The sequence below is a fragment of the Talpa occidentalis genome, unplaced genomic scaffold (assembly GCF_014898055.3).
Source record: "Talpa occidentalis isolate TD23 unplaced genomic scaffold, MPIMG_talOcc4v2.1 talOcc4.3, whole genome shotgun sequence".
NCBI classification, from domain to species: domain Eukaryota; kingdom Metazoa; phylum Chordata; class Mammalia; order Eulipotyphla; family Talpidae; genus Talpa; species Talpa occidentalis.
Window position 1 is genome coordinate 5,319,234 of NW_023603184.1, and position 9,725 is coordinate 5,328,958.

General features: G+C 57.1%; 1 protein-coding gene across 3 annotated transcripts in view; it reads left to right on the plus strand.

The window, feature by feature from the left end:
* Positions 1-8,889, plus strand: part of LOC119255314 (activating molecule in BECN1-regulated autophagy protein 1) — a 130,437-nt gene extending 121,548 nt beyond the window's left edge. For all 3 annotated transcript variants that reach the window (XM_037522369.2, XM_037522372.2, XM_037522373.2), the window contains 3 exons: positions 2,353-2,445; positions 4,025-4,218; positions 7,337-8,889. In XM_037522369.2, coding sequence (XP_037378266.1) covers positions 2,353-2,445; positions 4,025-4,218; positions 7,337-7,821 — 772 coding nt within the window. In that variant the 3' untranslated portion in view covers positions 7,822-8,889. The remainder of the gene's footprint in view (positions 1-2,352; positions 2,446-4,024; positions 4,219-7,336) is intronic.
* The last annotated feature ends 836 nt before the right edge of the window (positions 8,890-9,725 follow it).

Here is a 9,725-nt window from a genome sequence, read left to right on the forward strand (position 1 = left end):
ACTTGTTGGTGAGGGGCAGAAAGAGGGGGGGGGGGAATGAGGGTGCGTCTTATAGCACAGCTGAACCAGCCTCCACAGCCCCGTTCTGTTTGGTAGTTGGCACTGTCAGCAAATGGCCAGAATTTACAGCTCCTAGCTTCCGACATTGCTGCTGATGGAAAGTGTTTCAGGCGACCCTGTGGCTGTCAGTGCTGACAGTCCCAGGTCAAAGAGTGGGCACTGGGGCAGCCACTGCTATGATAGGAAGGAAGGTTCCTGGCCCCACGGTACATGGCTTGGTGTAGGTTCAGTGGGAAGTTTGTCGTCACTAACCAACCCTGGCTAGCAAGAATTACAGAGGAAGGATTTGGCAAGAACCCACGTGGTATTGCCACCTGTCAATAAATCCTGACAAGTTTGTAAATCAGAGGCTCCCTGGCATCTGGCTTCATGTGGGGCCCCATGCAACCAGAACTGACTCATCACAACTTGCAGTAAGGACTTAGTTTCTGCAAGCCTTTGCCGTTGACTTCCGGCTGCTAGACCCTTCCTTAATGTGACCTCCTCTCCTGCTTGCCCTCCACTGCCCCTTTTGTTCTCAGTCAAAAACAGCTCAGTGTTTGGAAGGTGTAAAGGAGCTGGAACGGGAAAGCACTTTTGTTTGCCTGTGGCCCTTCCCCTTCAAAGATATTAGTGTGCCCTCAGGTGCAGCCTGATACCCAGAATCATAGTGACCTTCTCAAGACAGATTTGGGGGGCTCGGTGTGGAGGCCGCTTTGCTTTCTCCTACAGTAGCACATCCTCCTGATGCAGTCCTCCCCCCTGCCAGCCTTGTCAGGTCTGCCCTACATCATCCTTGGGCTTCAGAAGGAGGCACTCACATTTTCCTGGTCCGTCTTACAGCCCGTTGACCGTTTGTTCTTTGCTGCCGTTCTCTTGCCGCGGCAGAGTGGCTGGGCCTCTCAGTTAGAAGGCTGGCTTTTGCTGGAGCTTGTCTTAGACTACTTGGACTACTCAGAAAACTACAGATTGTGGGGCTTAACAGAAGTTTATTTCTCTGGAGACTAGAGTCCTAGCAGGTGCCAGCGTAGTCAGGTTCTGGTGGAGACCCGTGGCTTGCCGATGGCACCCGCTCACTGTGTCCTCTCATGGTGAACAAGAAGGGTTTCTCACCCTCCCCTTAGAAGGCCACAATCCTATTCAGTCAGGGCCCTGCTCTTAGGATCTCCTAAATACCCTATCTTCAGTTAGACACATTGGGGTACAAGGTTTCCACATACAAGTTTGGGGTGTAGGGAGAGCAACTGAGCCCATAACAGCTCTTCCAGCCCGTACCCATCCTGTTCAGGCACAGAGTCTGCTGTTTTGAGTATCGCTTAGACCTCTACATGGAGAGTGGGGTTGCAATCAGAGGACTCGGAAATACCTCTTCCCCAATTCCTGCCCCGCTTCCCCACCAGGACCCCACCCTCAACCATAATGACTGGCTCTAGGTAGCACCCTTCCAGGCCTGAATCTTACAGAGGCGCTGTCTTGTGTTTAATGACCCATCACTGGCAGCCAGGATCGCCACCTGAGGTGACAGATCAGTACAGAAAGATGCAAGGCCATCGCTTCCCTTCTGGTCACTGTGCGTGGGAGCGCTCGGCAGCCTAGAACACAACAGGTGGAAACACTTCTCTGCCACCGGCAGACCAGCCACGTCTTTCCTTCCTAGCCCCAAAAGAAGTTGTGAGCACTGCAAGGGCATCTTCACCTCTGGGGCACTTTCCAGTTGTTTGTCCAGCCTACCCTGGCGAAGGAGACCTGGGCTGTCCTGACTCAGGGCTTTTTCCTGGTGAGACTTAGGAGGTCCAGGCAAATTAAGATTGTGAAGGTACCCTTGTTTTCGCTCCTCCCCCACCTGCCATGGCAGCAGGCAAGATCCTGTGGTGAGTGAGAACCCGCGCTCTGTCTGAAGCCTCTTCTGAGCAGTCAGCATAGCATACCTTCAGGCAGGCTCCCCAGGGCCTCTCAGGTGCCATCTCAGCCCCTTTCTCTGTCTGCAGAACACTCAGAACCTCTGCCTGCTCCTAGTGTGGCTGTCTCTTAGCGCTCTTGTAATCCCAAGGAGGCATCAGTCAGGTTTTGTCTGGGGGATGAAAAATGCTAAAACCGCCTTAGTGCACCATAGGCTCTTGGGCTGTTGGGGATTTGGCTGAACTGCTCCAGCACTGAGCATCCCCATGAAGGGGCCCCTCTAATCACCTCAGCCCAGCCCCGGGAGAGAGAAGGACAGTTACCAAATTACAGTCCCCAAAACGCAGACATCATGAGGCATCCTCACCACTCCCTCTCTCATGCCTTTCTCGTCCTCCTTCAACTCATTTTCAGGGCTTTAAACTCCGGTGTGGAGTACTACTGGGACCAGCTGAACGAGACCGTCTTCACTGTCCACTCCAGCAGCCGGAGCAGTGAAAGGCCTGGGTGAGTTTTCAAAGGAGGCACAGCTGACTGGGGCCTGTCCCTTCCTCCCGCTCTGATGGGTGCTCGAGCAGTGCCCTCAGACTGGCTCCAGGCTCTCTCAGTACCCCCTCAGCCAGAGCAGTGACCTTCCACCTGCTTTGTTCCATGACTCAGAGACCGAGACCTCTGCTCTCAGACTCCTTCTAGAACACCCCTGGCCCTCTTCCCTCTCAACCATGGTGTCTGGGCACCCTGGGGTGAGGAGAGAAGACAGAACTTGGAGAGTGAAACTGTCTTAGGAGCCATGCTCAGGGAGACTCTGTGGACCATCTTCCAGATGACTGGGACCCCAGGGACCACACTGTCCAGACCTGCAGCCGGGGACCCACCCATGGCCAGCTAGAGAGTAGGCCCCTGGTGCTCGTCCTATCACTTAATTTATCAATGAGATATTTATTAATTTTAAGAAAATGAAGTGCTGGCCGGGCCAGGTAAACCCAAGGCAGTCAGTGCTTCCTAGAGGACTCGCAAGGCAGGGCACAACGGGAGGAATAGTCCCCATAAGTAGCCAGAAATAGGAGTGGCTGGTGACTGTCTCAGAAGTCCTGGGCTCCCTCTGCTGCCAGCTCTAGCTATCCCAAGAGTCAATGCCTGCAAAATGCCCAAGGAAAGGGGTGTTAGCCTTAGGCCTGGGCTTGCTCACAGGGCAGCTTGTGCTCCCTCCCTGCCGGCTCTGTCTGCAGAAGGCACTGAAGGAAGCTGTCAGCACAGCTCATCAGAGTTCTGGTGTTACCGCTCCTCAGTGTTTTGGCCAAAATCAAGTGTAGAGTTCCTGCGCTTTTCCTCTAAATGGAAATCCAGTGGAAGTTTAGGACTTTTTTTTTTTTAAAGATTTATTTTTATTTATTTATACAAGCACTGGGGACAGTCAGAAGCGCGGGAGGGTGAGAGAATTCACCAGAGCCAGAACGGGGAGCAGAGCAGGCAGAAGGACCGAAGTACACTGCTGAGGGGAGCAGCGGGCGGCAGGAGAGGTCTGCGCGCCATGTAGAATCCTCCTCCTGTGGCCGGGGAGCAGCCGGGGATCGAACTGGCGCTGCAGAGGCTGCAGGCAGCTTCACAACCCAGAGCTCAACCGCTGCGCCACCGGGGAGGCCCAAGTTTAGGACTTTAAACTGGAATCTTCTCAGCATGTGGTTGGAAGGAAGGAGAAGTAAAGAGAGAAAGATCATCTTCCACTGCTCCCCCTTTGTCCCATAGAGCTCAGCGAGTGGCTTCCTGGATCTTACAAATAAGAGCCCTCTAAGCTCAGCCATGTGCACCTCCCCAGATGCCCTCTCTGCTGAAGGGACTGAACCAGCTGGGCTTCCAGAAATGATGGTTCTGCGGCTCCTCTTGTTAGCCCAGAGGACTGACCAGTCTGGCCAAGAAGGAATGCAGACGCATTGACTGCCATGGCCGGCGGGGGCACTGTGGGAGCATAGGGCCCCTCCTCAGCCTGTAGGCCCTGGTCCAGGCTGTGCCCTGTGGGTCAGCGTGGAGCTGTTGGAGCTCAAGGGGTGCTGTCCTGCCTGACTGCCCTCTCCGTTTCTCTCCCTAGAACCAGCAGAGCTACATGGAGGACAGACAGAGACATGGGTCTGATGAATGCAATTGGGCTGCAGCCCCGGAACCCCACCACCTCAGTAACATCTCAGGGCACCCAGACTCTGGCCCTTCAGCTGCAGAATGCCGAAACACAGACGGAAAGGGAGATGCAGGAGCCAGGGGCGGCAGCTTCAGGGCCTGGCGAAGGTGGGAGCCTTGTGTCGATTGTAGCTGGGGGAGCTAGGGCAAATCTTTCCTCCCGCCCCTGCCCTCCCCTCCCGCCCCCGCCAGGAGACAGCCTGAGGCTCCAGGCCATCCTCCAAACAGGTGGTGCCGAGGGAGTCCTCCCATGTCTGGGCAGTGTCAACCTGGTGGCATTAAGAGCTCTCACAGGCAGGGACACTGTTGTCCTCATGCTCGGTCAGCTGCTCTGATAAACTTTGCCAAGCTCCCAAGTACGCTGACCTCCCCTGCCGCTAAAACTCGGAGGAGCCAGGCTGTTCCTCTAAGGAGAGAGCACAGAAAGTACTCACCACGGAAAAGCCTGAGAGTCCCTGCTGCAAACTCTCGCTCTAGACACATGCACCCCAGGCCTCGTGCTTCCGGGTCCACCCCACAAGGTAGCTTGTCTTCCCCCCTGCAAGGCTGGTGGTTTGGGGCCGGCTGCCGTAAGGCCCTCTTGTGCTCCTATTGACCCCATGGTTGGCTGCTGTTTTGGCTGCAGCCTGGCACACCGTCAGCCTCTTCTCTCACCTATTCAGGTGTGGCTGGGCAGCCTCTGCCTGGGCTCTCTGCACTGGCCTCACACTTCTAAGAGTCATTTAGCACTTCCCAGCAGGAGAGCCCGCGCGTCTGTCGGTAGGTAGTAGCGGCGGCCCCGCTGTAGTGACAGGCTCCGTCACTCTCCTTACCCCGGTCCCAGCTTCTAGCAAGGCAGCGTCTGATAGACCTGCATTTTCTAGGTCTGTGTTGGGCCATTTTCTCCGAAGAGCCAGCCCTCGAGAGAAGGCGCAGTGCGCATCAGGCAGAGGGTAACAGATTCCCCTGAAGACTCCCCTGTCACCTCCATAGCACAGTTTGCTCTCCTGCAGTCCCCTCACAGGCCACTGTCCCTCTTGCTGCCATGAACTGAAATTTTTAAAAGCCAAATCCCTGTTTAGTCTGTGGCCTAGGCCACCTGCTACATCTGCGGCCCATAGCTCTTTGTTGGCATGGACTACGTGCTGGCTACAGCTGCCAGTGGCAGCTTCGGGCCTCAGGGAGGAGTTGAAAGCTCCTCCAGCCATCCCCAGGTGCAAGTCTCTTAGGCAGACATCTTAGTCCTGAGCAGCCCAGGATGGGTTCCAGGAACTCTTGGAGCTGCTGGGTTTTGAGTAGAGGATGGACTTAACCCAGAACTCAATGGATCGGAGCTGATTAGAGTGGTAGTAGCAGGAGCCTGAAGACTTGGTGCAGAGAGATGAGAAGCAGGAAGACCAGTTAGGAAATAGGACCTATGAGAGGTGCCACAACTGGAGCCACGTGGTAGGCGAGGGCACCAGGCCTCTCTGGGCCTGGCAGTGGCAGCTGCCTGTGGGTCCCAAGGCCACCCTGCCCTGCCCCTAGAAGTGATCTCAGTAAAAAGAGCAGATAGTTCACAAGGCACAGAGCCCAGCACGGTGAGCTGCAATGCCAGCAGGCCTCAGGCCAGCCCCGCTGCACAGCCCAGAGGCTGGGGAAGCCCTCTGGGCATAGAGCTCCTGGAAAGCCGTGGGAGTGGCGGTGAGTGCGGGGAAGTCTCTGGGGCCTCCCCAGGCTGTCCTTTTGGCTCACTGGGCAGAAGCCACGCTGACACCAAGGCCCTCTGTTGCCCTGTCCTCTTACCCTCCGCCCCATTTTTTCCCTGGGAGAAATACTCAGCCCCTCAGAGTCTCTTTCCTTCTGTCTGGGAGTTGATGCTGAGCTGCCTGAGAGGGAAGTGTGGAAGGGCAGCTGCCTTGAGGGATCTGGGATAGGGGCAGGAGGTGGAAGGGCAGTGCAGGGAGAACTCTCACTGTGCCCCCTGGAGGGTCCTTCAGTGCCACTAAGCCATGGAACTGGCTGGCCCCAGAAATCTGCTCAAACACATGAGCAGAGAGAGGCGGCTAGGTGGGGAGGGAGCAAAGAGAGTCCTGGAAAAATGACCATTGACAACAAGTAACAACCCCCGCCCCCCTACACACACACACACACACACACACACACACACACGCACCCCCAGCCCCAGAAACACCTCACCTTCAAGGCCCCCAAACTGCAAAATCCTAAGCTGGTCAGCAAGAGGCCAGAGGAGGCAAATTAGCAGTTGAGCAGGGCCAGCCTGGCAGCCTTGCTCCTGGCTGCCCACGGGCTTGGCCTGCATTTCAGCTGCCGGGGAAAGGTCCCTCAGCATCGATCTCCACTCTGCACCCCGCTGACTGAGTGCCCGCGTGTGCCAGGCGCTTGACCGGCTTTCTCTTGGGCTCTGCCCGGCGCTGTGCAAGCCGCGTGTCTCCATCCCTCTCCCCCACATTAGGAAACTGAGGAATGTGGACGTGAAGGCTCGAACCGAAGCCGCATCAGTTCCAGCCCAAGGGAATGCCAGGTCTCTGGGGAAGGACTGGTATCTCCTCTTCCTCCCTGGAATGCTGGCTCTGGCCCCGGGCCTGAGCAGCCGGCTGTCTCCAGGCCTAGATGAGGGTTCGGGCATCCAGCCCCAGGAGGCAGTATGTGGGCATCCACTTGGGGAAGTCGGTGAAGAGGACCGGGGGACAAACGCCTTCTGGGGAGACGTCCTCGAGGACTGCTAGGAAATAACTTGCAGACAGCACTGAGGAAAGACAGCACAGCTTGGCAGGGAAGCAGAACAGACCATTTGCCTTTGTGCCACACCCTGCAGGGGCCCCTCTTTTTCCAAAGACCCAGGTCACCCCAAATGGGGAGCAGGCAAAGAAAGCAAAGCCCTACCCCTCAGCCTCCTCGTCGTTTGGTGACTAACGTGCCACTGGCGCCAAAGCGGTTAATTAAAGCCACACAGCTGCCCATTCACCTGCCCTGCCTCCGGGCTGCGCAGCCCTGGCCCTGGCCCCCTCGCGCCTCCCGGGGGCCTCCATTTCCCAGTCGGTAAAACGGAAGTAGAAACTTTGATCATCCGGGGAGTCTGGTTTCATGTGTCTGATCATGATTCTCAGCATGAGCGAGTCAGGCCGCCTCTTGTTCCAGGTTTTAGCCTGATGTCCCCCAACTCCATCTAGAAGTTGCCCCTCCCCCACCCCTGCCCAGAGGCCCAGGCCAGCAGCTAATGCCCTCTCTGCTTCGCACCTTCTAGGTGAGGGCTCAGAGTACGGTGCGGGCGGGGAGGACGCGCTCAGCAGGATCCAGCGGCTGATGGCCGAAGGGGGCATGACGGCCGTGGTGCAGCGGGAGCAGAGCACCACCATGGCCTCCATGGGCGGCTTCGGCAACAACATCATCGTCAGCCACCGCATCCACCGCAGCTCCCAGACGGGCGCGGAGCCGGGCGCCGCCCGCGCTGCCTCGCCCCAGCCCTCCACCTCTCGGGGACTGCTGGAGCCCGGGCACCTGGCAGAGCGGGGCCTCAGCCCCCGGACAGCCTCCTGGGACCAGCCTGGGACCCCTGGGCGGGAGCCAGTCTTGCCCCCGTCTTCCCCGGTCCCTATTCCCGTCCCCCCTCCCAACACTGAGGAACCAACCCTACCCTGTGAGCTGACCGACAGCAGCCGCCTTCCTGACGGAGGTGGCAGCAGCAGGGGGGGTGCTGCAGGCCCCAGCGGGGAGCCACGGAACAGGTAGAGACAAACGTGTGCACTGGCGCCTCCCCTCGAACCGCTGAGCAGAAACGACCTCACAGCTGACTGGGAACCGAACACATGGAAGAGCTGCTGGCTGCATCAGGGAGCAGGAACAGGGTGGGGGGCCAAGAGGAATCAGTCAGCGGGTATGAGGCAGTCAGATGGGCAAGACTTGCCCCAGGGGACTAGAGCCTTCCAGGATCTGGTGCCCAGGGGAACCACACTGCTGTGCCCGGTGCGAATGGAGGAGCGCGTGGGTATCCCTGCCATGAAACCCCCCTTTCTCCTAGAGATGTGGCTCCAGGGACTCAGCCCTGGGCAGGGAACTCCAGAAGGGTGAACAGTCTTCCAGGTCTGGGCCAAATCATCCTTGACAGTGGCCAATGGGGCAGCTTTGCCCTGTCCACCTGTGGCCTGAGCAAAGCCACTAGAAGCCCAAGAGCAGGAGAGGTAGCCTGGCTCCCAGAAACCACCTCCATCTCTGAGCCTGCCAGAGCTTCAGCCTCTGTGTACCATCTTACCACGGGGACCCCAGTCAGGGGCCAGGCCAGGCTCCCAGATGCCCAAGGACAGGGACTTCCTGCACTTACTAAGGGGGACAACCCTGGTGTGAAGGGGACAGACAGCCCGCTTGCCTGATACAAGTGTGGGGTCAAGAAACGGTGGGCAGGTCCTCACTCAGGAGTGGGGGGTGTATGCTGGCCAGCCCCTGGGGCTTGTCTACCAGTCTCCTCTCCGCCCCACCCCCAGGCCCTCGGAGCAGCACCTGTGGGTGACAGTATTACCTGAGCCTAGGCCAAAGCCAACCCAAGGCTGAGGGAGGGGATGAGACTCCGGGTCAGAATGTGAGGTCTTGGTCTGTGATTTAAGGTGTTGCATGTGGAATCTTGAACTGTACGTGTAGTTTCTAGTGGAGAAATCAAGGCTCTGATTATTTTGTTTTTAGTATGAAAATGTGATTTCTTTTCTGTTTGTAACTCATCATAGAAACATTGTGGTGGGAGGAGAGGGGATAGTCTGACTGCTAATGAGGGAAACACCAAAGATCTATATCATTAAAATGATGACATGCCCCTCACTAGGCTCGGCTCTGTTTGTGTCCAGGGAGGAGGGAGTGGGGGGGGGTGCCATCAAGCTGAACCAGGCACTGGCTGGGGCTGTGGTCTAGGTGGGGACGCCTCAGCGGAAGCCCCTCAGGTCAGGGCTGCCCCCTCTGCGTCTCGCCATGCTTCTCTGTCCTACCGCCTCCGTCCCTGGGGGCCTATTACAGGTCGGGGCGACCTTGAAAGTGATGGCTGGGTGGGTGGGAATGAAGAAGGCCATTCATCTCGAATGCTTCCTGCCCAGGATGATGGCCAAAAGCTGAATCGCCTCCAGTTCTGGGAAACCCCCCATACAGGGTGTCTGGGCGGGCTGGGGAGCACGGTCTTCCCTGCAAGCGTCCCCCAAAGACCATTTACCAGCTGCTCGACTCCACATCTCTCTACTTTGGGTCCTCTGTACAGTGGCTGAAGGACTTGCTCTATTCCTGGGCCGTGAGCCACTTCGGGTTTCAAGAAAGTGGGAGAAGGATTTTTGCCCCAACTCTAATGGGGGTGCGCAGGGACACCGGTCCCCCAGGGCTGGCTGCCAGTAATAAGTACTCGACTTGCTCTTTCGTGTGCCTCTATCCGCCCCAGGTGCCATGGGACAGGCAGAATTTAGCTTCTGCAACAGAGACAAAAAGATGGGCAAGTAATAGAAGAGGGAAGAGTTTCTGTAATTAGAAAAAAAAAATTTTCTAGAAAGTATAATGGCAGACTCGACTGAAAAACACATGCGCTTGTTTTGTGACCTTGGCAAACCACTTGCCTTTTTTCTACTTCGCTCTCCTCCCTTGTAGCGGGATGCAAGGCTTGTTCTGCA